Raw genomic sequence first — 27,201 nt, forward strand, 5'->3', positions numbered from 1 at the left:
TCACTGGATCTGTGGACAAAGCTGTCCAGCTACTGCAGTGGTGCTGCCAGAGACTCATTCATGTGCCATGGCAGACTCTGAGAGAAGTTTGAGACATTTTTCGTCTATTTGCTTCCCCTGTTTCTAATTAGTTATGGTATTGGCATAAACTGGGATCTCTGTCTACTAAGCCTTGATCTGCTCTTCCTTATTCCCACATGAAGTCATAATCCTTCTTGGCATGCCAACTGTTGCACTATGGCAGTGATTTAGGGTGTCTCAAATCAGAGAATAATACCCCAGGTACTGAACAAATAGAATAACTGTGGAGGAAAACAAGCCTTGTGTCACAAACTGCTGGTAAGAACACATGTGTTGGCACAGTGAGACCAAGAGAGGAGTGGAGGAGAGGCTGATGTATCCACAGAAAAATCTGAAGAACAATCATGAGATTTTACACATGGCAGATGTCTAAGATATTTTGAGAGCTTCTTCTCAGAGCCTCTAAGCCACAGCAAGGCTCTGCCACATATTTTGTCCTTCACATAACGATGCTGTGCCATTTGTATTGCAGTATTGATGCACTCCTGGGTGGTACCAGCAGGATGAGGAGTGTGGTTAATAGCTGGCTTCAAGGGCCAAACAGAAATATCAGCCTGCAGCTCAATCCCTAGCCAAGAATGAGGCACTGAAGCAAGGAAACAGATTTCTTTCCTAAACAAGGGATCAAAGTATGATGAAGCAGTGGACAAATCTTAATATCTTCCAGCCAGATGAAGCAACAAAAGACAGTTTGGTAGTAACAGCCCATAGTAATCACAGAGTAATTGAGTCCCAATAGAAGTTGTCACAAGGTATCTTGCCCCACTTCCAGTATGGATAAAGATCAAGGACACAAGTTGGGAAAAACTAGCTCTGACCTGTAAAGGCAGTGCTTGCTTGCCAGATGCTTCCAGAGTCTGGCTGCTGTGGACATTCTGCAATCATCTTCCCTTGATTGTTATATGGGATCTGGACCTCGGAGAACAGCCCCAACTTGTGCAACCCTCAGCTAAGCTTCCCTTGAAAACCCTGCCAGGCAGAGACCACCCCTGCTGGTGGTGCCCTTCATCTGCAGAATAAAGGCTGGGCAGTGAGCTATCAAATAAATATGTTCATTAATTATATATTTAAATGTTTATTAATTATTAATATAAATACTCAGCTTGGCAGTTTTTTTCAGAGGGTACTCTGCATTTACTCCATGTGGGTTTTTCCTCATCTGAGCCCACAGAGAGGTCAGGGTTGTTCTAGGGCAGGGTGAGTTACTTTTTTTTTGCCATGAAAGTCACTGGAAGTCAAGACAACAGCCATCAGCAAGGAAATAAAAACTTTACTCTGGAAACACTTTGGACCCCACTACTTTTATTAAGCAAGCTTGTGGCTCATTTTCCCACTTACACAGAGGCAAGAGCTTACAGTGAAATAAAGCATCTACTGCTTTTCAGCTGCACATGGAGTCTCTAGCCCTTTCTAGAGGCTTATCCAGAGTGAAGAAATAGTCTTGATTTAAAGCATCCCTATCTGAAAGGTACTAAACTCCTCCTCCAATATTTCTAATTCTCTTTTCTATTATTCTCTGAGCAGGGGCAGGTGATTCAAATTTTATCTGCAGCAGGATTCCAGTCTTCCTTGCTCCACTTGCATCTTTTCATCTACCACATTCCTCTGGGGCTGCAAGAACTTCACACTTCCCTCTCAGCCTAGAGGTGAGAGCAAGGAGCAGGAGTTGCACCATGTAATTATGGTTGTTATGCCAGTTAATAGAGCTCCTCATAGCATAAACACTGCTAGCACTAGTCACTGCTGGGAGCTGCTCTGCTCTTGCTGTTGGAGTCTTGGCACAGATCTGAGTCCAAGTCCAGATCTGAAGAGTAAAGCCCAAAACCTGCCAGGCTCACAACGGGGCCAAATCATTCTCTGGGCTCAGGGAAAACTCTGTGTTTTGGAGTTCAAGTGTGATTAGTGTAATGTTATGCTGAAATCCAAGCAGACAGTGTTCAGGTCTACCAGCTTTCTTCCTGCACTTGGAGTCAGTCCATTGCCTTGTCTACCAAAGGCAGAAAAAAAAAAAAAAGCTTTTAAGCAATTGAGTGTAATCTCCAGGTTTACATTCAAAACCTCAGTCTTATAATATATTTTGCCCATCCATATGGCAGGCAATATTCTAGTGCTGTCTCTTTCTCTCTTGACGAGAAATTGCACTCAAGCTATTTTGATAGTCTGCCTTTAGAAAGATGAGATAAATACACATACATTTATACAACAGCTTTATGAGAAGTCCTCCAGTGTGGGATAAAAAGCAATTGGAGGTGGCAAAGTTGTGTCACAACTTGGATGTAGTTAATTGGATCTACTTATTTGCACCATTTTTTACTAACTGCCTGTGTCAGTCCTGGGCTGAGAAAGCAATTTAACTCATTGCCTGTGAAAAATGAAATGACAGCAGCTACTTGAGTGAACTTTCACATTAAGGAAGCATGATCTGGTCTTGATCAAAGACCTTATGTTCCTGGAGGACCAGAGTTCAAGCACCAGCCTCTAATTTCAAGAGAAGAAAAGGTTTCTGTGTCATTGCAAGGTAAATTTCAGAGTTTGAGGCCAAGGTAAACTTTCATGTCAGCACTGTTAGTGACCCTATACTGAAGCTTGACTTGATCATCTCTTCCTTTAATTCTCACTGTCATATGCTGCTAAGCTGAATTGGCTTCACCCATTTAAGCAGTGAGAAGTGATGTTATCACCAGGCATTGCTTCCAGGCTCTTGTGGATCACGTCATGCATCTTGCAGGTTGTACCAACAAAACAAGCTCTGAGGAGTGGGGTTGGCATCCAAGAGACAAGACACCAGCTTTGGGTGGCAGCAAGCCATAAAATTGTCCTTGCAGGTCTGGTGTAACCAGAACAACTAATAAACCTCTGGAATGCTGATGCTGTGGTTGATCTGGTTACACCAGAGAAGCCATCTCTTGCAACTGGGATGGCAGGAGCCAAATCATGAGCAGCTAATACCAAAGAGATATATTAATGTGGCTGTTGCTGTGCTGAATAATGACTGTGACTCTGTCACACCCGCTGAAAACTTTTTAAGCATTTGGCATCACGATAATATTGATTGTAAGCTCAGTGCACCCAGGTTGGCAATACAAGGCACTGTAGCCACGGCAGCAGTCATTTTGCAAACCTCAACACCACTGGTGTTGGGTGTAAAGCCATCATGAAAGTTATTAGGAGAAGACAAATGTTGTTACAGATGGATTTGTAGCCCTGCAAATAGAAGTGAATTGTGGCAGGCACATTCTTCTCTCTTGCAAATTTTTTTCATAAAGTACCACAGAGGAGAGAAAGAGAAAACAATTTCTATTTCTGCTCCTTGTTTTCCTATGTGGAATGTGTTTGGAGAATTGTTTACCTGGGGTGACTGCTTGGTTGGATTCTGGTGAGGATTGTTTGAGCCTGATGGCCAATCCAACCTACCTGGGGCTGGACTCTCCAGAGAGGGTTGCGAGTTAGATATGGTAGTTAAAGAAAGTAGGTAGTAGCTTTTAGTATCTCCTTTAAATAGTATATTAATGTATTATAGTTATAATAAAGAAATCATTCAGCCTTCTGAATTGAGTCAGACATCATCATTTCTTTCTACTGGGTTCACCTGCATTTACAACAATGAATGGAGGAGTAAATGAAAAATGTCAGATGCAAGGATGGTCAAAAAGAGCAAAGGTCCATCATTTTCTATTTTACTGCCTCCAACCTTCAGCCTGCCCCAGGAGAAGTCAAACACATCCTTCCCAAGGCCTGACAGCATTGCCATTGTTGTCCATCCAGTGTGACACCTCTGGGGTGCCCTGCAGATCACCAGGGCTCCTCAACGCTGGGTCTTGCTCTGAAAGCCAATTAATCTGTGAAAAGCAACTGCAGGTCCTGGGTGGTTAGAAGTTAATTGGAAAGCCTAGCTTGCAAATCAAACCAGAGAGAACATTTTGCAGGAACCAGGAGACAGAAGCTCAGCTCACGTTGAAGATGAAGGGTGCCCTGAGCCCGGGGCTCGTGTGAGTTCCTGGCTGTGCCCCAGGAGTGTGGGGTCACCTCAGGTGAATCATCTGGGGCTGCTTCCCCAGCTGTAAAGTGGGGTAATGCTTCTGTTCTCACCTCAGTTTGTCTTCTCTGTTTAGATTTCAAGCTCCTCAGGGCTGTGTCTGATACATGTATGTACAGTTCCTAGCTTAATAGAGTCATGATCCAAACCGAAGCCTCCAGGCACTCCTGGATATTATATCATTGCTAATTTCACAAGAGGTTGCAATCAAATTCCTGTATAGGTGAAAAAAAACCCCTGAAAAATCCCAGAAAGGAATAAAGCAAGCTATTAAAAACTGAGGAACATTTTTGCTGAAGTGGAAATAATGGTACTTTGTCCCAAAATGTATAAAATATGTATTGCAATTAAATTCTCTATTGGCAAATTGCTCTACAATTAAAAAACACAGAAGCTTGAGTGAGGCAATTAGAATAATAGTAGAGTGTTAATTATAGCTTGATGGATTCTGCATGCTGTCAGCAATTACCTTCCAAGTGTGCACTTCTGAACCAACTCCAAATCCACAAAAAGACACCGGCAGAATTAGAAGTATCTTCCGTGTTGGCATGCCTTTGCCATTCTAAAATTTGTTTTCATAAATACTTTTATAAGCTATTTAATTAGATTTAATGAGGTTTGAGGAAGAAACATCCTCCATGCTGCACACAGACTCCAGCACCGGCATTGACTTGGGGATGAGGGAGAGCACAACTAAGAGTCTCATTTCCTTCCAGCTGCCCTTATTCTCTCTGCAAGGATATTTTGTGCAAGCTGAGGTGATTGGACCCAGGTTCTAGAAGAGTTGCTTCTAGCTTTCTGTTTTATAAAGGTTATCTAAAGCTTTTGGATCTCTCTCTCTCTCTTTCTCTCCATGGAAAACTCCGTAATTACCCTCTTGCCCTAATATTGAAAAATATTGATATGAATTTTTAAAGTTAATTGAAAAGTCTGGCTGTCAAATCTGAAAACACTTTAAAAGAAGCAAAAGGTCTCTTTATTTCTAGGATACCATCCCTACTGAGCAGGAGAAATCCTCTCCATAAAAGTGCTTTTGGGTCCAGCAGAAGATTTGATTGTTGTCATGGTTCCACTGACCCATTTGAAAGAAATCTAGAAGGAGAATAGGCAGGAGGTGAGAATGTCCTCACACAGAGTGATAGCTTCCCAAAAACGTGTCTCCTCTCACACCTTCCCTCACATCATCAAGGCAGCATTTTATCACTGTGATCACTGATGCTGATGGTTGAGAATGACCTTACAAGATTTTTTTTTTTTGCCAGTTTTGGGACTACAGGCAGGAATGCTGAAGCCCAGGCATTCAAAAGCCAAATTGTTCATCACTCTAAAGGCTGACTTTGTCACCTGCCTTCCTCTTCTGTCAGTTGCTGATAATGATCCGGTGTGCTGCCCTTCCTTGCTGCTGGTTCTTAGTCAGGGTATGGAGAGCAGACGTGCCCTTATCATCCTCATGAGACTCGTGAGGCTGCCAAAACTCCACATCCTGCATGGGGAAGAGACACTGAGGCTTTGACATGGGACTTTCACAACCAGTGGGCCAAATGGAGTTTCTTTGGCTGGGTTTAACAGCAAATTCAACATCATACCTGTTTATTTTGTTCAGCTGATCCTATTCTCTAGGTGACCCTTATCCAGCTTTGATGCCTTTTATGAGTTGTTACATCTTAGATCCCACTCTGAGCAGCCCCAAATGCCATTGCCCTTGTGCAGCTTTTTTTTTTTTTTTTGGGAAGAATTGCATACGATGAGCACCATGATTGGAGCATCCTGCACTGCAGGATGCTGTTACAGGAAAGAAATACGGCAGGGGGAAGGTTGCAAATTTAACCAAAGGTAGCAGAAGCAGGATTGCCCTGCGATATGCATTTCTCTCCCTAAAAAATCCCCTTCTGCCCAAGTAACTCCTGCTGTAAGGGGTTAAATGACACTCCCGCCCGCCGTGGGCGCGCTGGACACTCCAAGCGCTTCCTTCCCTAAATGCTGTGTTGTGTCACATCCAAACTTGACCCAAACCGGTTGGATGCTCTCCACTGAGCTCGGGAGCATCCTCTCGGTGCGGTCCTGCCCAAAATGAGCCGTGCCCGAGGTGCCCTCTACACCTGCCCTGTGCGGGGCTTCCCCACGCAAAAAGCACATTGGGGCCGTGCAGTCTGTGCCCGGGTGTGCTCTGGGACACGCCTCGGGAACTCATCCGCTCCTGCCACCGCGTCGTGGCGGGACACGCGTGGCCGTGCGGAGCGCAGCCCCACGGCCGCTTCGTGGCGTGCGGGAGGGACAGCCCGGGATGTCCGCAGGCTCTGCTGCTCCCGCAGATTGCCGGGATTGCGGGACCGATGGTTTGGGAGCGCGGAGCCCTGGCGTTCCCGCAGATTGCCGGGGTTGCGGGACGGACGGTTTGGGAGCGCGGGCCGAGCGGCGGGCGCGGCCCCTTTAAGAGGAGCAGCGCGGGGGGGCGCGGCCGCCCGCGTTCACACCTGGAGTGGGAAAGGGAGGCGGGCCCCGCGCCCGTGATTGACGGGCCGCGTCCACCAATGGAACGGCGAGGCGCCGCGGAGGGGGGAGCTGCTGGCCAATGGCGGCGCGGCGGGGGCCGCCCGGCAGCCAATGGGCGGGCGCGCGGGGGGCGGCGCGGCTACATGTTGCGGTGTCGCCAACGTGGGTCCGCGGCGAGCGGCGCTCGGGCCGGGCGGCAGCGGCGGCGGCTCCGAGCCCGCGGGAGCGCAGCGGGACCGGCCGGCGCCCGCCGAGCCGTGCGGCGCGGAGCGGGGGGAGCAGCAGGAGGCGCTTCCCGCGGCGGGGACGCGGACTCGACCCGCCCGGCAGTGCCCGGTGGATGCCGGTGCCGTAGCGCCCCGCGGGGCCGGCGGCCCGGGCGATGCTGCGGGCGGCGGAGCGGCGCTGAGCGCCCGCGGCGTGAGCGCTCCCGCCGCCTCCTCCCGCCGCGGCCGTTCCCCGGTGCCGGATACAAAATGGCGCTGCCGTCACGGGCGGCGGCGGCGCTGCTGCTGCTGGGGCTGCTGCGCTCGGCCGCCGGCGGCTGCCCCGCGGGCTGCGCCTGCGGCGGGGACGCGCTGAGCTGCGGCGGGCTGGCAATGCCCGCCCTGCCCCGGGACCTGCCCCGCTGGCCGCGCCACCTGTGAGTACCGGGGGCCTCCGCGGGGACGGGGCGAGGGGTTCGGGCGGCCGAAGCACCGCTCTTTGGCTTGTTGTCAACTTCAGACAGAAATCCCCGCGAAAGCACGGCTGGTTTATTTAAGTGGGGCGGCGCTGCGCGGTGCGGAGCCGGTCCCGGGATGCGGTGTTGCCTCCGGCACGCACCCGGGGATGGGGGGCATGGAGGCGGCGGGAGCGGTGCTGATTCCCGGTGAAAAGCTGGGGCTCCCCGTATCTCTGTCCCGTTCGGGGCTGACCTCCGGAGGAAAGGGGGCCGGGAGCGGCTTTGGTGTCTCTTATTGATGGGATCTGCTGGAGATAACGGCCAGCTTGGGCTTCCGAATCCTTATTAGGGCATGCTCCATCCATCCGTCTGTCCGTCCGTCCATCCGCGCCCGGCTGCCCGAATCCGGACCCCAGCGCCGCGGCCGCGCCCGCTCCCGCTCTTCTCTGGCTTTTAATGCTGCCAACTTTCTAGGCTGTGAAATCCGGGGGATCGGAAGAGAGTCGAAGCTTCTGGGGAGTTTCGGTGAAATCCAGGTGTTTTCCGGGCAAGGCGGCGCGGCTGGCTGCGCTCCCTCCGTACTGCGTGTGCAGCGAGGTTTCCGAGCTGCGGGTATCGGATGTCCTGGGGGGCAGCTGAGCTTACAGCCCCGCACCTGGTGGTTGCTGCAGCACCGTGCGATGTTTTTTATCCCTGGGAGGGTGTTTCGAAGCGCTCAGGTTCGTGTCCGAGCGCAGGACGGTGTCACTGGCATTTCCCGGGAAGCGCAGCGAGTTTCCCGTTGTGTGACCGCCGCTCTGGGCTCGTGGAAGCTGAAATAAAAGATCAGAACTTGATGCTGAGGAGATTCGGGGGGGAATGTGTGCTTGGCATTGACAGGTCGAGTCGTTGAGCAGTCCAAGAGGACTAGAATATGTGTGTGCGCTCACAAACTTGTGAAAATAAGCGCCCTGAACTGTTAGTTAACTTCGGGAAATCAGTGTCCAGAAAAGGAGAGGGAACAGCGCTTCTGTTGCGGGGCCTTTCTGCTGTTTGAACAGATTAATAAATTATCGAATCTAAAACCCCTGGCTGTAATAGATAACCCTCAGCCCTGCCAGGAGAGAGGACGGTCACTGAAGTATTGCTGGAGATCATCCAGCTCCTTATTGAAAAGAATTATTAGAGGTTTGCCTGGTTCTCCTGGTGGTATTCACTTTTAGCTGCAGAAATGCCTGGTTTTACATTAAGTTATCATGTCTCATACTGAGAGGAACGCGTGGCCTCTGCATTAAAGCCCTGACTCATCCCATTCACCTGTTGCTCTGAAGGATCTTTCCCTCACCTTTCAGAGCAAGCTTTTAATAATTCCAGCATTCCCATGCAACTCTTAAAATAGGACAGTGTATCTTTGTTTGGGCAAGGAAGTGCGTTAATAACTCAGACAGAACAAATTTATTTTTGTGTTTTTTTCCTCCGGAGTGCTAATACCCAGGAGTGTCTTTTTCAAATGGAGCAGGTTTTGGAGTGACTTGTGTTCAGTTCAAATTTTACTGGTGAAGTAAAAGCATGTATAAATCTTTTGCTATGAACCAGTGGGCTGTTGATGTTTTAGAATGCGGTTTGTAACTTTGTATATTACAAAGTTAACCAGGAGTTGGTTAAATGATGGCTTTTGTATCTGAAAATACAACATTAAGGCTTTTTTCCTCTCCGTAGCTAGTGTAAAAATAAGTCGTTGCAAGTACTTTTGTTTTTAGAGTAATACTGTTTCTAATTACTAAAAAGCACTTAAAATTACCTATTTCAGTTTAGAAGCACAAGGATGAAGCATGTTTTTCAGGCTTAGTGGGATCGTAAATGTTCATTTTTTGTGCAGAGGGTTGATAACTCAGTAATTTACTGGTTTAATGCTCTCTATAAAAGCACCATGTGCTAACGAAAAGTTACCTCTATGCAAGTATCTCAGTTTCTTTTTGGATTTTTGATTTTTTTTTTTTTTTAACGTATTCTTTTAAAGAAAAAGAAGGCAAACGTGAAGGTCTGGAGTGGTCCATGGCTGATGCGGGAGTGCAGCCCGGGGGGTGCGGGTTCTCCAGCCATAGATTGGGCAGAGCCAGGGATGTTGGAGCTGTGCATCCCTCATCTCCGTCCCTGCTGGGCAGGCTGTGTCCCGCCGGAGGAGTTTGGTCCCCGGGGTGATAAGCTTGGGCATGTTCCATCGCTAATAGGAGACGAGATAAAATCCAGTTTCCAGTGACTCTGGTGGCAGTGCTTTAACTTCATTAAGGCTCTATTGAACAATCCCTCTTTAGCAGTTTATCTTTTTTCCTAACGAGTGCCACAATGCTGAGGCAGTGCTTGGAGTCGGTTTTCAGTGTGTTGGAGATAAAGCTTTTGTTTGTCGGGTTGGAAATGCGGCTCGGCAGCCGGGGAGGGTTCTGGAACAGACTTAATCACGCCGCGTATTTTGTCAACAGGACTATCAGTACCGAGGAAAAGCGCCGGGGCTTTTTGAAACTATTGTTATTTCTCTGCTGGCAGCAGAGCTCGGAGTTGCAATTTTTCTCCCAAGCTTTCAGAAGGAATAGCTGATACGCAGAGGGGCTGCAGTCACTCACATTTAATGCAGTGTGGCATGGATGTTTTTCAGGGTTGTTTTTGTTGTGGGTTTTTTTGGATTTTTTTTTTTTTTTCTTAAAAGCAACAGGCAGCTCAGCACTGTGTACCAGTTATATAAGTGTTCTTGACTTGCTGCACAGGGCACGTTGCAACACTGCCGTGACCCATCCTGTCCTCGCAGCAGCACCCAGATGCAGTTCCTGATCCTGGGAAGGGTGCACAGAGCTCCTTTGCAGTGCCTTCCTTTGGAGGTGCTTTGCATCTTGTGGTGTTTAAGTCTGAAGTTTGTTTTTACAGTAGAGTGTTCCATGTGGCATAAAGTTTAGGGCTAAGCTTAAGTTCAGAATGCTTCCTGCCCCAAAAAAGCCAGGGTTTCAGTAGTACTGGTGATGTGGTACATCCACTGCGTCCTCTGCTTCTGTCTCTCCATGCATCTTGATTTTTGAGGAGTGACAGAAGAGCTATTTCCTTTAGGCATCGTGTATGACTGCGGGTTTTTTCCTTTTTCTATTTAGTGATTAACAGTATTTTAGGTACAGTTTTTGCTGAGAAGATTTAGGGACAATGAGGCTATGGTTGGATAGTTAATTTATTGCTAGCATACTCTGTAGGAAATAAAGTTTTTATTTTAAGCAGAAGTATTGTGCGTTTTTGATCCAAGTGAGTAGGGGATATTTTAGGGGATGTTGACCATCTGTGCATGGGACCCTTCTGCCTCTGGGTCAATGTGCATGTGCCTGGCATGTCTGGGAGCAGGCAGCATCCCCAGGTACCCATGAGAGCTGGGCTAAGAGCTGCTCTCTGTTTCCCAGGAAGGCTCCAGGGCTTGGCTATATGGATAAGTTGCCCCGAGGCACCAGCTGCCTGTGTGTTGGCTCTTTGCACGATGCTGCTGCTCTCTGGAGAGATCAGGGCAAAGTGTCTGAATGCTTTTTAAAGTCCTGTGGGTGCCTGTCAGTGGTTTCAGGGTCTGGAAGTGCATTTGAGCTAAGAGTCAGGAGCAGTCTCTTTCTGGGCTCAAGTGCATACACACAAAGATTTTATTAAATGGAACTTAATATTTGTGCTCAAAATTACCTATAAATTTCTTGCTAAACTGGGGTTTTCATGTGTCAGGTCCCGTAGTTTTGCTTTCACATGTTAGAGTAGTTTCTTTGCTTGCTTGGTAAGGGGCTGATGCTGGTTGCATGGGATTTTGGGAAAGGGCATTACTTGCTCTGGGGCTCTGGAGTAAGTCTGCTCCTGCAGATGCTGGAGGTGGTGTGGGGGCCTCTCCTGCTGACAGTGAGAGGGGAGTGCTGCTGGCAGTACCTCTCCTGCACGTCCTGCTTCCAGGCCTGCTGAAATAATGGAACAAAGATTAAGTCATGGTCACCCTGGGCTCCCGCACAGCTGTGGAGCTCTCAGCGTGTGCTGGCTGCCCGGGGGGGCTGCAGCACCGGGAAGGATGGCTTGGGACAGGGATGTGGCTTGGTGCAGGTGGCTGGTCCCTCTCCCTCCTCCTGGGGCAACAGTGGAAACCCAAAGACATCCTGCGAAGCCAGCTTGGGTGGTGCTCCAGGGAGGTTTTCCTGCTCAGGTGGGACACTGCTGGGAGCTGGCGGTGCTTGTGGAAGAACTCCTGCGTGGCTTGCAGTGACAGCCAGCTCCGGTGCTCCCTGGTCCTTGCCAGTGGTCCTGCTGGGACATCCCAGCCCCAGGATGGCTCTGCACCCCTCGGGATCGCAGCTCCTGCGCTGCAGCTTGGCCCCGGTGGGCAACAGCAGAGCCCCTCCTCGCAAAGCTGTGCCTCTGCGGGCCTCCTGCTTTAGCACAAATAAATACACGTGCTTGCAAGTAAATCCACCCTTCCTGTGCGAACATGTGTCGGTGGATTCGCTGACCACCCTCAGCACGCCGCAGTATTTATTTATCAGTTCCTACAGGAGGGCAGCAGTTAACAGCAAGCCCTCTGCATCTGCTGCCTGAGCTTCTCCTCTCCATCCCACACTGAGCAGAAACTGGCTCATCGGACTAGGGTTAACAGTAAATACGAGACTGGTAACAAAATAAAAAATACCCCCACTTAAGAAGCCCTTCTGGCTCACGCAGAAGCCCCTGGCTTCTAGTGAAAAGCTCTAGGACCTCCTCTGCATATTCCTCTCTCCTTTTGAGAAACTTCACGGCATTTAATCACTTTGAGACTTTTCCTCTCTGCAGTGACTGCAATTTGAAACGCAGGGGTCCCATACAAAAGAAGCAAGTGCTCAATGGGCTGTGTTAATATTCAATGCCATTTACAATGGGTGCAGTTTGAAAAGGGGAGAATGGATGGTCTGGGAGCTGGGGGAGGAGGAGCTGCAGAGGGAAAATTCCCAGGACAAGGGAAGCTGCGTCTCAGTAGGCAGTAGGAAAAAAAAAAAATAATAAAAAAACGAACACACCATCAAGTGTTCTCCAGAAAAATAAACTCTTATGTGTTAGGTACAGCTTAATATTTCTTTTCTTTGCTTGTGCAAAGTGCTCTACAGTCTTCTGGATGTAAGGTTTGGGGGTGGCTGAGCTTTGCAGAATTTCCTACTTGGAATTTAAGGAGCAGATGTGAGGTTGATTGTCTTATCCATTCACTTGTTGGCATCAAGAAGCTAAAGGTGGTAAACTAATATGTTTGGGACCCCAGACACTTCAACAAAGCACTTCAGGTACTTAAACACTTCCTTGAGCATGGGTGAGATTTCACTTCCCTGCTTAAGCTGCTGCTGGAATCCTGTCTCTGATGGGATTTAGGCAGATGCAGAAGTGCTTGGAAGTGGGGCTTTATTTGGTGTGTGAGCCTCGGTGCAGGGAAGTCCGAGAGCACTGGAAGGATGGTCCCAGACTGCAGCTTCAGAAGAGCCTGCTGGAAGGGCTCAAGGTGGTTTCATGTTGAGGCAAATCCCCCAAGAACTGTCCCTGAAATGCCCTTCTGTGTTTGCACCTGGGCTCATGAATGTAGGAGCATCTCCCACCGGTGTGCAGGGCAGCTGGGGACTGCTGAGTGCCACCCTGGGCATGCCCCAGCAGCTCCTGCCTTTGGCTTCCGAGCGCTTTGATCCATCCAAGAGGGACCCGGGTTTTGTCTTGAAGTTTGAGTGGCTGCAAATTGGGATGATGGCTCTCATTCCTCAGTAGCCAGCTCTGCTCAGGATTTGTGTATTGCCCCTGATTTGTGTATTGGCCCTGACTGGTATGTTAGCTGCACCCAGAAACTCTCAATTAGGGCTGCAGGGCTTTTAATTGATCTCGTGTGCTGCCCTGCCAGACACCTTGGATTGAGTTAGCTCAGCTCATCAGCTTTTAACACAATCATTTTGTGCTGCTAACCTAATTACCCAGTGTGACTCCCTTGTCTTGCAGTGTGGAGCTGGATGGGGTCATGTGGATGAATGCAGCAGAGATAATTTAGACTAATGTTGCTTGGGAGAGCCATCTGTAGAAAATCCGGGCTTCAGGTTGATCAACTCTGCGGGACCTGGGCTGGGCAGGAATTAGCACCTCATGCAGGGTGAGGGGAGTGATTTAACACAGAATTTAGCTTTGGTGAATAACAGTAACTCAATAAATAAATAAAGCACCTTGGTCTGGTTTCATGCAAACCTGGGCACCCCCTGACAGCTCTCCCTTGCTGGTTTTTTGGTGGCATGTGAAGAAAGGAGTAGAAACAAAGGGTTTCTTCCTGCACACCCTGGAAAAAATACCTGTTTCCTGGTACATCCAGCTATTAAATGATGTACTACAATTTTTTTTTTTGTTGTTTCCTAGCATGGATAGAGGCCTAAGTCAAGGACCTGGGTGCCGTTGTGCTAATGCACCACATGAAATACCTATTATTGTTGTAACTGAGTCATCCATTAATAGTTAACCAAGTCCTGTGCTGCAGCCCAAGTCCTACAGCCCCAGCCTCTGGCTTCAGAGCAGGACCACAACATATGTAATATGTTACACTCCCTCATTATGTTTTCAGCACGTTGTCTCTCAGGCCACAACCATATAATTTTGGAGATGTCTAGAAGCAGGCCCTGCTATTTTGGGGACACCTCTCAAGACATGATGATGTGTCACATCCAATTCCAGGAGCATGGTTCACTTCCACGTGGTTCCATTTTCAGTTTGATTAAGAATTGAAGGACAGGCTTCAAACTGCAGCCATCTGTGTAGCTTTTATTAACCATGCTGGATGTGCAGACAGAATGGTTGGTTATTTGCACCTGCCATGGCAGTTTTGTAGCTTCCCACAGTGGCTCTGTGTGGATTTCAGGAGGAAAAGTATAGGAGACTTAACTATTGAACAATTTGATATGGAGCTACAGATTCTTAAAGTGTTATACACATTTGAAAATGCATTATCTGCCTAAAGCCTTGTTCTGGAAGTAAAAGCTTTATGTGCAAGAGAATTAGTGTTTTTTATTTTTTTTTTTCTTTCCAGGGTGGGAGGCAGAGTTTGGGTAGGGTTTATGTTGCTGTTCATAATGGGGCAGTTCTTTGTGTGAATTTTCCTTTGGCGTCTTTGTTTGGACCTGTTGGGGCAGTCTCATTATTTTTTCAAATTAGCAGAGGTGCTAATATAATTCTTTATATTTAATTCAATATTTAATTCAAGAATTAAATATAATTCTTGTCAATCCTACTCAACTTTACTTGGTTGCATATTGCAGAAGTTTCCCCTTGGAAGGTGCCTGTTTTTAGAGGAGTCCTTTCAGATTAGAGAACACACCCTACTGAGTTCTGTGGCAATTTGGGTGTGGAATCCTGAACTGAAATGCTTTTCCTAGACCTCCAATTTTTCGTTTTTTTTTTCTCCCTATAGGAAGGCAGACAAACCTTCAGGTGCAAGGAGGAAATGAGAAATTGAGAATGCCAAGTCTGGGTAGTGCAGCTTCCCACTTGCCCACACACACAGGGACAGAGATTCGTCCTCACCACTTACATGTTTCTCTGGTTACCCAAAGCCTGTGATTTTGGGATGGGCACTTTCCAGGATAGAACCCTGTTGTCTTTCAATGCTGTGAATGCTCCTCTGCTCTGGAGAGTTTACCATCAACTCTAGCTACTCACAAGCCTCTCTCCAAAATACTGACCTGTAAATTCCAAATATACTTTGCCTAGCTGGTGTTCAGGCTGCTTTATAACTTCACTTTATAATGTGTTTTAGCCTGCTGCACGCCAATATAAACACAAGTTTTCTATGTTACCTGTCATCTAAAAAATACTCCTAAGAAGTGATGGCTGTCCAGCAGGGAGGACGTGCAGCCTGTGTGGCACTGCTGGGCTGCTCCCCAGTGCAGATGGGGACTGGGGCTGAATTGCTGGATGGCATTCAGTTGGAGGTGACGGGTTTGATGGATGTTGATTTGTAGCTGTGTGTATGGATGCAGGGCTGGAGGTGTCCTGTGTGTGTAGGTGCTCCCCTGAGGTGTGGTGATGTGGGTGTGTGTCTGTATAGGAGTAGGGTGGTGGGAGATTTGGGGGAGGAGGGGGAAGCTGCTGGTCTATGGATTGTGTCCTGGGTAATAAAACCGTGATTGTAGGAAATGGCCTGGCTGGAGGCCCTGTGAAAAATTGCCCCCTAAATGTGTTCCAGTTGTCCAAACACCGGTGCCTCTGCTTGCTGTGCTGTGTGCAGGGGGAGCCTGGAGCTCTGCTGCTGCCTGGGGAGCAGCCCCAGGCACCCTTTGCTGCCTTTTTGCTGTGGCTCTGCCATCCACCCAGGTTTCAGAGTTGTGGAAAAGTACCAGAAACAGTCCTTTAGCACAGGTTTAAAAAATGTCCTCCAGCAGACTGGACAGGATGAGCTCTTCTGCAGCAGCCCAGTCTGTGGGCAGGCAGCCCAAATTTGGTTGTTTCCCATCACAAGGTGGTTGCTTTGAGTTGGAGCTGGAAGCTGCATGGAGCCATGGGATTTCTTCCTTTCTCAGGGGAATTTGCAGCCTCAGGGGAATGAGATAATGGAGGGATATGGCAGGGATGTGTCCATGGCTGGTGTTGGCAATGACCTCTCTGTAATTTGCAAAGGCTGAGGAGGTGTATATTGATCCTGGATGTTCTGCTTCTCTCATGCCCCAGTTACTTCACTGCTTACCCATCTGCCTGGTGGTGGGAGAGGCATGGGCAGAAATGCCAGGTGCTGTGGCACAGGGCAGCTGGCTGGTGCTGGAAGTTTTGCTGACTGTGGTCTGGCCTTGCTGGGAGCCAGGAGAGCATCCCATGCTCTGTTTGTCCATGTAACTCACTGTAAACCTTTGTCCCCTCCTGAACTGCAGCAGAGTCACATCCACACTTGTATTTCATTTGTTTTGGCAATATGGGGAAACTTCTCCTGTTTTAGGAGATTTAAACAACCATGTGATGTTTTATTTTGAAAGGTGTCATAATAGTTTGTGCTTTTTCTTTCCTAAGTGTATTTTTGTGCTGTTCCTGTCTGTTGGTCTATAAACATCTCTGTTCATTCTTTTTCCTCCTTAAAAAAAGTAATCCAAGTCAGAATTCCTGGCTTTTGAACACCTTTGGATTCTTTTGGAGTATTGCATGCATTTTGCATATAAATCAATAAAGGATAGTGTGGTTTTTTTAGACTTCTGTGAATTGGAAGGATTTGTGAGTGTTGTGCCATCTTTGTTTCACATGGTTGTAAACCTCTTGTGTATCTCCTCTCCCACTTTCCAACCTTTGTTATTGAGGTGGTGACCACCCAAAAGCTGTTAAGGTTGATTAAATTAAGGGATTTGAATGGCTGTTCATAAGAGAGTGGCTAATCAACTTTTTCTGTTACAGTAGGTTAGAAAATAATATTAGAATGGGTACCTAGGCAGACTCCACCTTTGCTCTGCGAGTTCTCTGGTTTGAGAGGAGGTCTGCAGAGCTTCTGAGCACTTTTATCCAGAGTTATGATTTGTTTTGCCTGCTGGACAAGGAGCTGGCAGCCTGTCCCTCCATCCCAGAAGGATGCAGTGGGATCCCTTCAGATCCTGCAGTTTTCAGTTTTTCCTGCTGTTGATCTCTGTGAGGCCAAGTCCAGCTCCCCAGTGAAGTTACTTGGCTTCTGACTCCTGGGTGAGCTGAAGCTTTTCCAGGAGCTCTGGTTTCATCCTTGCTGACCTTACCAGCAGAGACACTTACTGGTCTTTGAGTTAATCTCCTGGGACAGAAACTTGTACAGATCTAACAGGATGTGTTTGGCTTATTCTGTCTACTTCAAACAGCTGGATTTGCTCCTCCTTGGTGCAATAATCTGAGTCAGGTACTGCTGTTTACCCAGGTTTCCTGAGAAAGGAGGCTGTACAATGGTCCATGTGTCTGTTCTCTTCCCCCAGAGCTTTTGATGCTGTTGGCCAACTTTTAAGGGGTGAACTCAAATTCGGAATGCCTGCCTCTCCCATAGGCAGCAGGCTGAGGAGAGTGGCTGTATCCCCACTGAGGCAAGGGCAGCAGTGTGAGGTGACCCTGTATGAGAAATCAAGGAATCTCTGTGGAAGAGAGCAGTGCTGCTTAACCATCCCTGCAGGAGATGGCAGAGTCCCAGCTCTGAGAGCTGTGCCTACCTCCGTTACCAGGTTGGTGAAGATGTTCAGAGTCTGGCTGGTGTTATATCCAGAGCCAGGAGCAGAGGATTTGGTGCTGGGTTACTCCTTGCATTGTTCCTGTGAACAGAGGATTGCTGCCATGGAAAAAGCACCCAAATCCTGGCCTCTTTGGGGTGGACCAGCATGGTTTTTGCTGTGTCTGAAGCGATGTCACCAGTGCAGTTGGAAGAGCATCTCAGCCAAAGCAGCAGGCTCTTGTGACTGCCACGGCCACAGCTGGGAATTGATTTTGGTGACTTGCTGCTCCTCTTGAAGCAGAATTTCCAGGAAGAAAGTGCCTTCACAGCCTGCTGGGCATGGGGCTGTCAGCTGTGGGTGAGAAGGAGTGGCCCTGGGTGCCTGCATCCCTCAGGGTGCTGCCTGGGGCTCCTGCCCTCCCTGGCCACTCAAGGGGTCTGGGATTTGCAGCCCCTGGGGGCAGAAGGCAGAGCTGGGCAGCATCCTTGGGAGATGCCACATCACAGCACGGGCTCTTGGCTGCAGTTTTCCTCTCGTGGTTCCTAGCACTTGTCTCAAGTGTTACCACTTTGTGGTCTGCTTCACAAGAGCCTGAGCTGTCCTTTCAGCTGGCAGGGACACTGGGACTGTGCTGCATCCCTCTGTGTGTGATAAGCATGGTGTGCTCAGGCTGCCCAGGCTCCGTGTCCTGCTGTTTACTTTGTTTGCTTCTCTCTCCAGCTGGGAATAGCTGAAAGGCAGGGCTTGAAGCACTCTTTGTGCAAGCATAATGCCAGCGTGTGGGGAACGGGCTGTGCACCATTAAGCCATTTAGGTTTGTTACAGATCGTTTTTTTTTTCAAGTTAACAAAACACAAATCCACCCTTCTGGGGGAGGATGAGGTGTCAGCTGAACACTTGGGGCTGTGTTAATTAATGTTGCCTTTTTTTTTTTTTTCTGAGATGCATGGTTAAAAGAAGAGGAGCTCAGCACAGACTTACGTGTCTGTGCATTTTGAACAAAATGAGGAAGTTTCCCTGTCCAACAAGTTGCAATTGCTTCCTCTATGGTTTCCTGAGTAATTCTGACTGCTGGTTATAAACAGACTCTCTTGCCATTGAAGGGGTGCATCATTTCCCAGATCTCCCTTTGGATCACCACCTACCTACCATCCCATCCCTGCAGGCTCCCTGGGATGATGGCAGCTGCTGGCAGGGAGATTGCCAATCCTCTGGGAAATCAGTTTCCTGAACACGGCTGTGTGATAGACAATAGCAGCAACACCCTCATATGACTCTGATTGGGAGTGAATTGAAAGTGTGCATTGAAATACTTTGGGGAGATTTTAGTCTTGTCATAACTGAAAAGCCTTCTGATGGTTTTCCTGCTTTTTAGGTTTGAAATGCAGAATTCCTCTTGACTTGTTTGGGAGGCTTTGGAGCCACCTGACTGTGCCAAATGTGGAAGAGGAGAGCTGGTCCTTCTTTTGGCATTCCTATGGTGTTGGGAGGGGGTTCAGGATGCCTCTTTATGTCTGGTCTATGGGGGCAGAGGCAGGGGTGAAGCCAGCAGGGACCAGCCAGGCCCTCCAGCACGTCTCACTCAGTTCTTCAAGCCTTCTTCAAGACTGTTTGGACAACAGTCTTCTTCAAGCCAAGCCTTCAGTTCCTGGCTCCTTCACCATTCACACTGGAATGGAATGGCCACTTCCACCGAGGGCTTTCAAGCCAAGGAACTATCTCTGTGTGTAATACTTGATGGTGTTTTGGGGCAGTATGTGGCTTTTTGACCCGTGCCCAGCCTGCCACTGTGGTTGTTTTCCACCCTTGCTCTGCATTTAGCCCAGTGCCACAGCACTGGTCTCCCTCAGTTGAAATCATCCCTCCAGCCCTCACCTTATGGTGCCTATGGGGACTTGTTGGGGGAAGCAGGGCAAGAATAAATGCCAAGCTGATGCAGGCAGGAGCTGGTCCTTGCTTTGGCAAGACTCCTCAGCCTGAAAATAGCCCTGTTATTAAGGCAGAGCAAATCCATCTCACCTAATGTAACCTTATAAACATTAGGCTTTACGTTTAAGCTAGAGACTTAGTTTTCTCAGTTTTGTGGAATGCAATGGGTATTTCCAGAGGACAAGTCAAGTACTGTCCCAGAAGCCATGAAAACAAAAGTCCAGGTGTGGCTTGTCCTTTGGTGCCTGTGGATGGGGGGACATTGGGATGTGGTTGGATCCTGTCTGGGAGAAGAGAGTGCCCAGAGCTTTTTCTCAGCATGATCATCTCTGTAAAGGCTAAGAAAACTTGATCTGAAGCCTATTTTATTTATTTATCACTCCTGACTCCAGCCCTGCTTTGAGGGGAGCACATGGAGGCCATCAGCCTTGCTGTCCTGGCACAGCCATGTTCCCCTCTTGGAAGAATGGGTTCAGGGTGATATTTGAAATGCAACAGAAAACCCACACTTCCTTCAGAGTTTTGACTCTTGCATTTTTTCATCTTAGGCAGGGTTTAAAGTTTTCTGCAGAATTCAAGGAAAGTTTTGGTTTCCCTTTGCCCTCATGTCAGCATTCCTGAACAAAGCAGCCTCAAGATTTGTGGAGCAAATTCTTGAAATTCTGCAAATGTTTTGAGCCAGAAAATATTTCCAGAAACTGCCTGACGTAAGAAAGAGTTGGTAGGACTTGGACGTGGCTTAGGAAAAATGAATAAGGCATTTTTATCCCTCTTTAAATTAGCATAATTTTGACCAAAGCCACCATTCCCAGTCTCGAGAGCTGCTGCACTCTGCCACCTTGTTGTTCTTAAACCACAGCTGTGCTTATTTGAATAAACAAGATAAAAAAGATACAGAGTTTAAAACTGAGGTTTTCCCTGTTCTTGACTTCCCTAGTGACCTTAGTGTCATTTAAATCTGAAAAGGAGTTTTTGAATGCTTAAAAGTGGACTTAAAAGAAGGGGAAGTAAGTGTATGTGTGGTAACTCTTGTACCTGCAGGCACTGCAAACCTACTTAAGGCTCCTGGGAATGTTCTTCTCTGAATGTTCTTCTTGAGGTGATTTTGTTGTGTGGCCATCAGCACCCCATAGTTTGTGCTCTGCAGTCCATGGTGCTGTCATGGTCTGTTATGGATGCTCCAAACATTTGTTTTATGCACTGGATATCTCTTGCCATCAGCTCTTTCTTAGAGGCATGACCATGAGTGACCAGGAAGGGGATTGGGAGGCAGGAAGACTCCTGTGTGTGGGACCACTGTGTTGTGTATCACTTAACCTCGTTTCTAAAGGTGAAATCCCAAAGCAGACCCATTGCTATTTTGACCCAAGTATGGGTTTTGTTTTAGTTTTCTTGTTGTTTGTTGTTTTTGTGGACACATTCATGGTGCTGGGGGATTTTGGTATTAACATCATCTCTTCAGAGAAGAGGTTTGACTCAGACTGAAATTGCTGATTGATTTCCTTTTTTGCCCTCCTCCTTTTTCCAGTTGAAGTCAAGAACCACTTCAAAGGCTCAGATGTGTTGGTGCCAGACGCCACACAGTTATTGTTAGAAGAATTTGAAATATAATTGAAAACAAACCTTTGCTCAGCCAGGCGTATCTGGCTGTTGACTTTCACTCACAGCAGAGGTGGGTGCTCAGCCTCTTCTGCTAGATTTGATGTCCACACACTTGTCATGGCAGATGAATTGCCCCCATGGATTTACATCTGGTAAATGTTTGCAAAATCTGGAAAATGCATCTTTTTAAGGAGGTTTTTTCCTACCTAGGAACCCGTACTGATGCTCAAAAGTTGCCAGCATATTTGTGGAATTCCTTGCAGTAATAAAACACATCAAATTGGTCTTGGCAGGCTGATTTCAATAGAGATGCTCCAAGTCCAGGTTTCTCAGCTTGGCAAGCAGAGTCGTCCCGCTTCCTTTTAAGACTCGTCTCTTCTGTGGGATATAAGGATATTGTTTAACGTAATACCGAAAACATTTGTAAAAGCATGGATAATACAGATGTCTGCACTCATTTCAGCTTTATTTGCTGAGACAGCAGAGGCTGGTGTAGGAGGTTTGCAGCCCAGCTCAGTCAGTTCTCATGGTGAAGTTTTGGAAGCCGGAATTCCACAAGAGCCCAGCAAACCTTTGCCCGTAGCAGCCCTTGCTTGCCCAGTGCTGAGTACAAGCTGTTGTTTTCATACCACGTAAGATTACATTTGCAAACATGGTACCCGATTGCAAGGTGCACAGGGTGTTTTAGGTTCCTGTTTCTTCTTGTTATTTCCTGTATAAATTTAGAGGAGTGCACCAGGTCTGTCTTGGAGCAGAATCTGAACTGTGCTTGTGCTCATTAACCCCCAGAGTATTGCCCCAGGACTCGTGTGCTGCTCCATGTTGTGTTAGGTGTGACCATCATTTTGGGCATCATTTTGTCCCTCCTTGCTGCAAGTACCCGGGTTTGGCCTTCCCTTGTGCCACGATGATGGTCTTAGACCTAAAAGCATTAATTAGTACAGTGGGGTGCAGGCAGCTGAGTCCCTGCTGGAGGTTACTCCTGCAGCCAGATTTGGACAATAGGGTCCCTCTGGAATTTAATAGGTCCTCTAACTGTGATTATGCTGCTGGAGTTGGTGTTTCTTCTCCTTTTAATTTACCTCCCCTACCAAAAACACCAGTCTCGTTGCATATGGCTGCCTGTCTGTTGTTTATTATCTTTGCTACACTGTGGTTAGTGCTCACACATGATATTTCTTCGGTTTCAGTACAGACTGAGCGGGTTGTCCGCCCCTGGATCCAAAAAATGTAAACTATTTATAAATGAAAAATACTCTCCAGTTTGAAAGTGCTGTGTCGTCCCCTTTCCATCCAGCATGTGCACATTTGTCTGTTCTCCTGTAATCCCACTAATGTAAGTCCAGATTCCTAATTTATAGGACTGGGGGCTGTCTGGAGGAATTCTGATGGGAGCTGGGGCTCATGGGGAGAACATGAAGCAATACTGATAAAAAGTAATGGAAAAATGTTATTTGGCTGTGCTGCATTCAGTGCAGATATGGCCCCAAACTCAGATAATCCTTCCTGCAGAGTTCAGGGATTCTTGATTTTGATTTTCCAGTTGGGCTCATCTCCATAATAAGCAACTCTTGAAAAACTGGGACAAAAAACTTATTAGTGTGGCTTAAAATGGCCAGAGTGCTTTTTCTGGTACTCCTTGCAATTAAACTGTGTTTGATCTGTTTTGAGCATGTACTTAGTTTTATATTGAGCTAAGAGCCTATGTTTAGTCTCCTAGGGAAGAAAAATAAGACAGGATTTAATAATGTATTATGGAAGGCTGGGGTAAGTTTTCTGTGCCTGTTTGGACAGCAGGGCAGGAGGTGATGCTGGGTGGGCAGGAGGGGATGGGCTGGACCAGAGGCTGAAACAGTCAAGCCTAGGGGCAGGAGAAGAGGAGGCTGTGAAGGAAATACAAGGTGTTTAATTGAGGAGCTTGTTAGCCAGCAGCTGATGGGTTGTTTTTGTAGAGAACTACAGGGGAACTTGGAGCTGAGTTGGTTTCCTGGTTGAAATGAGTGTTGCTCGGTGATGGGGCTGGTAGGAGTGAGGCATGTGGGGAGCAGAGTCCTTCAGAAAATGCTTCCAAGAGAGCAGGAGTTATTTTGATCTATGGTGACATGGTTTTCCATGCAGCCACAGTGATGGTAAATGAAGTAGGGCTGTCCTGCTTCCTGCTAAAATCTGGAAGATCAGTGGAGCTGAAAAAACAGGTGGTATTTTTTGGAAGACTGTTCACAGCATCTCAGTGATTCATCATTCAAAATGCAAATAGTGGAAACTTTCTTACTGCCAGTGAAGCTACGATCAGTCAGTCTGTAAATGGTGCAAAACATCAGCAGTGTAACCAGTTCATAGAGGAATAAAGCATAATGAGTGTAAATTGTGTCATTTCCAGGTTTTCTCTGGACACTCTTGGCACTGATGGTGATAATTCCTTGTTCTGTAAAACAGCAATTGGTGGGAATATAGGGCTTAGGGTTTTAATTTTGACTGTTTGGGAGCACCTAAATGCATTTGCACGTCTGTCCTGCACAAGACAGCACTTGCTGGAAAAGGCTGCTGCAGCCTGGCTGGGCCTGTGGAATGAAGCCTTTAATGTACTGATTACATATTAATGAACAGCCAAGGAGGAGGGACTGTGCCAAAAAGCAGGCAGCAAGAAAGCCAACAATATCAGCACGAACTTTGCACTCTAGAAAGTGTGAAGTGATGTTGGTGAAAGCAGTTTACTGCACAAGTGGAGCACTGTGGTCCTCTTTGATGCCCTAATTTCTGTGCTAGTAAACCGAGGAAGGATAATTGGCCAGAGGAAGGATAATTGGCCAGTGGAGTTCCTGTTAACCCATTCTGTACCCCTTGGAATGCTCCCCACTCCTGAGTGTGTTTTGGCGCTGTGGGTGCTTGCTCTGGAGTGTTTGACGTGCTGTGTCTGACGTATGGAGCTGTAACACCTCTCCAACACATGGGGTTACCATCCACATCTGGTTTGTATCACCCTCAGTGGTTTTATTGCAAGCTGTAGTGCTCCATCTGCACCCTTTCCTTTGCCCAGTTCTGTCCTGCAGCATCAGGAAAGTGAAATCCTAGCCTGGAAAAAGCTACAAAATAGGTTGGTGTGTGAATTAATTACTATAATGGCTACTGATAGCAATGTGCTTGTCCTGGTATTTGGCAGAAATTTGTTATCTTGGCTCTTGCCTCTTCATTAGCCTGGTTTTTAAATCCCAAGCTCATTACCAAGTCCCAGGGATGTGAGTTTTGGGGTTTTTTTAGGGCTCCCCACCAGCTTGAAGCCTCCCATAGAGGCTTCCCCACAGAGCCTGAGTGCTGCTGTGGGTGATCCTGGTGGTGGCATTGTCCCCATGGAGGGCTTGGGGACAGACTGGCAGCTCTGTGTGGTGGCTTGTCCATTCTGTCTCCCTGCTCCACAGCTCCCTGCAGGAATTTTCAGTATTCAGTGTGGGGATTTGGGTCCCCTGTGCAGCTGGGGACTTTCCTGTCAGGAGCGTTGGGAGTATTTAAGATGATCTTGCAAATATTTTTGAAATTTTTTTGGGGTTTCTTTTGGCCCTGGGCCAATTTTTGCTTGTCTCTGATGCATAAAGTGGGTTTGAAAAAATGTTGTTTCTCTCTCTTCCCCCATTTAAACATTTCAAGAATGTCAAGTCTTGTCAGCCTTAGCTTTGCTGGGAAAAAAAAGAAATCCCTTGAGGAGCTTGGGGATGTGTTTTGTATGTGATCTCAAAACCCTGAGGGGAAGGTACGTGAGGGAGGGGAAGAGGAGGTCATTAACAAAAGCTTCCTTTATCCCACATTTTAATGAGGCATTGCCATTAAATAGCAGCAACCACAGAAAAATTCAACCAACCTGACTTTGTTCCCCAGTGTTTAGCCTCTTGGTTTAAATCATGCTCTCATTTTGCTGGTTCCCTGCTATGACCAGAGTTTTCCAAGGAAGATAAACTCCAGATTTGTAACACAAACCTGTTTGGTAGCATGGACAAATTAAGAGAACACTTCTCATGGAATTTTTCTGCTGTAACCCCAGTAATATGCATGAAAATGTGCACAAGAAGTCTGATTTTCTGAGGGTTTGTGTCTCCAGGGTTGACTGAGGTTTTTATTGACTTCTGCAGAGTGTTCCTGTTATCTCTAGATTGTATTTTATTACTGCCCTGCTTTCCCACCTTGGCTGTGGTGTATTTTGGGAGTGTGGGGGGCTCCTCTTTTCTGCAGTGATGGGCCCAGGCCATCCAAGGGTGAAAGCTTTGTGCTGGTCCTTGGCTGCTCTCCCTCCCTTGCCTGCCCCTGGTTCTGCAGCCTGGCACGAGCTCCCTTACCCTTCCCAGCCCTCTGGTCTTATTCCACTTTTAAACTTATTGGGGAAGAGGACAGACATCCACAGACATCTTTTTTTCTGAGCTACAAACAAGCTCCCCTCACTGATGATGCAGAAATGAGTGATGGGGAGATTTGGTGGCTTTGGTGCATTCATTCTCCCTTAGTGGTGCAGTGGGATGGATGCTCAGGGTTTCACAGAGACCCTCTCCTGTTTTCTGGGCTGTTTTTTGGGGGAAGCTTCAATGGACACCTGCCCATCCCAACTTTCCTCCTGCTTTTCCCAGTGCAAGGCATCTCTGCTCCATCAGCAGCAGCCAGCCCCTGGATGCTGTGGGAGGTGGTGGGCAGTGTGCTGACCTCCCAGAGCTGGCCATTCCCCCTCAATCCCGTGCCTGCTGCTCAGCTGGACTTTGGAGCCCAGCTGTAGATGGGGCAGGGGGGAAATCCCGAAGAAGGAGGAAATGTTTGTTTAATTCCTGTCGTGGTGTAAGGTTCAGAGCGAGCAGATTGTGAAACAGCAGAGACAGAGCAGGGCACGGTTTTCCCTGCAGTTTGCAGATAACATGTGCAGAGCAGGCAGCCAGCATGGGGCTGGGGGAGAAAGACACTGAGGTTTATTTGTTGGTGTGGTTTGTTTTTAATTTAAATAACCTTTATAATTTCCCCTCCCTCTGAATAGTAAGTGATTCCTCATTTATAAGGGCCTCGTCTTATTATTCAGCCTGAAATACAGGCTGCACTCCAGCTTTTACAATTGGGATTAATTTTTAAGATGGGTACAGGCAGGGGGGGCAGGTAGTGTGAGCCCCCTGTGTTTGCATTTCCTCTGCTGTTGGAGGCCTTTGGCTTCTCTCCGTGCAGAGCTGGGGCCAGCTGCCCTGGCAGCTCTGGTCCATAAAAGAGGCAGCAATGTGTTCCCAGCTGGATCAGGGCTGGGTAATTGCTCGGGGCAGGTTTATGGTGGGGAGGTGCGAAGTGCCCGCTGTCTGTCTGCCCCCTGGAAGGGGCTCTGCAGATGGGCTGGGGCTGCTGTGGGAGAAGGGGACGTGCTTAGGGAAAGAGTGGTGTGTTATCCATCTCCAGAGGCATGGAATTGTTGAAACCACAGAAAGGCTTGGGTTGGAAGGGCCTTAAAACCCATTTAGTACCCGTGCCTGTGGCCCGTGCAGGGAAGCCACGCACTAGAACAAGCTGCTCAAGATCTCATCCACAGGATGGTCCCTTCTCCATAGGGATCCAAGTCACAGAGTGGGCTCTGGTGCCCATGCTGAGAGTACTTGGGGAGTGCTTGGACAAGAAAGCCACACTGGGATTTCAGAGTGCACCTCTGGATTTCAGACTGAGTTTACTTACTAAGGGGGAAGGGGTCTAAGGAGCCATTTGCCAGCTTTTCATAAATATCCCAGAGACTTCACAGCAGAGTGCAGAGACTGTTGAGGCTGGCTGGGCATACCAGAAGCTTGATGAAATAGTTGGATTTGATCAACACCTAATGGCAGTCAGGCTGCTTGGCCCAGTCTCGCTTGCTCTCTCCCAGTCCTGGAGGAGGCAGGAGGTGCTGGGGTTGGCCTCGTGGCCCTGCTGTCATCTGCACGGGTCTGAGAGGTGGGTGATGGCACACCAGCACATCTGTCAGTGTTAGTGTTAATAAACATCATTAAATGATGTTAATAAACATCATTTATTGCCATAACTAGTCGGGCCACATCAGGTGCCTGGTGTCCCCTTAGGTACAGGGCAGCAGAGTGAAATGCTGCTTGCCCTCCTCCACCGTGGTGTGTGGGGCATTGCAAGAGAGCTTTTTCAGGTAGCCCTGCAGGGATTTCCTGAAGGGGCTGGTTCAGGGGCTGTTGTGATAAGGCTGAATTCATTTGGTGCTGTTGCACCCATGCTCAGGAGCTGCAGACACCACC

General features: G+C 47.9%; 1 protein-coding gene across 1 annotated transcript in view; it reads left to right on the forward strand.

Annotated features, from left to right (window-relative positions):
* The first annotated feature begins 6,738 nt into the window (after window positions 1-6,738).
* The window catches only part of LRIG1 (leucine rich repeats and immunoglobulin like domains 1), an 88,076-nt gene continuing 67,613 nt past the window's right edge, over window positions 6,739-27,201 (forward strand). The window contains exon 1 of the mRNA XM_021551253.4: window positions 6,739-7,253. Coding sequence (XP_021406928.4) covers window positions 6,754-7,253 — 500 coding nt within the window. The 5' untranslated portion in view covers window positions 6,739-6,753. The remainder of the gene's footprint in view (window positions 7,254-27,201) is intronic.

Source organism: Lonchura striata, chromosome 12 (assembly GCF_050655825.1).
Source record: "Lonchura striata isolate lonStrDom1 chromosome 12, ASM5065582v1, whole genome shotgun sequence".
NCBI classification, from domain to species: Eukaryota; Metazoa; Chordata; class Aves; order Passeriformes; family Estrildidae; genus Lonchura; species Lonchura striata.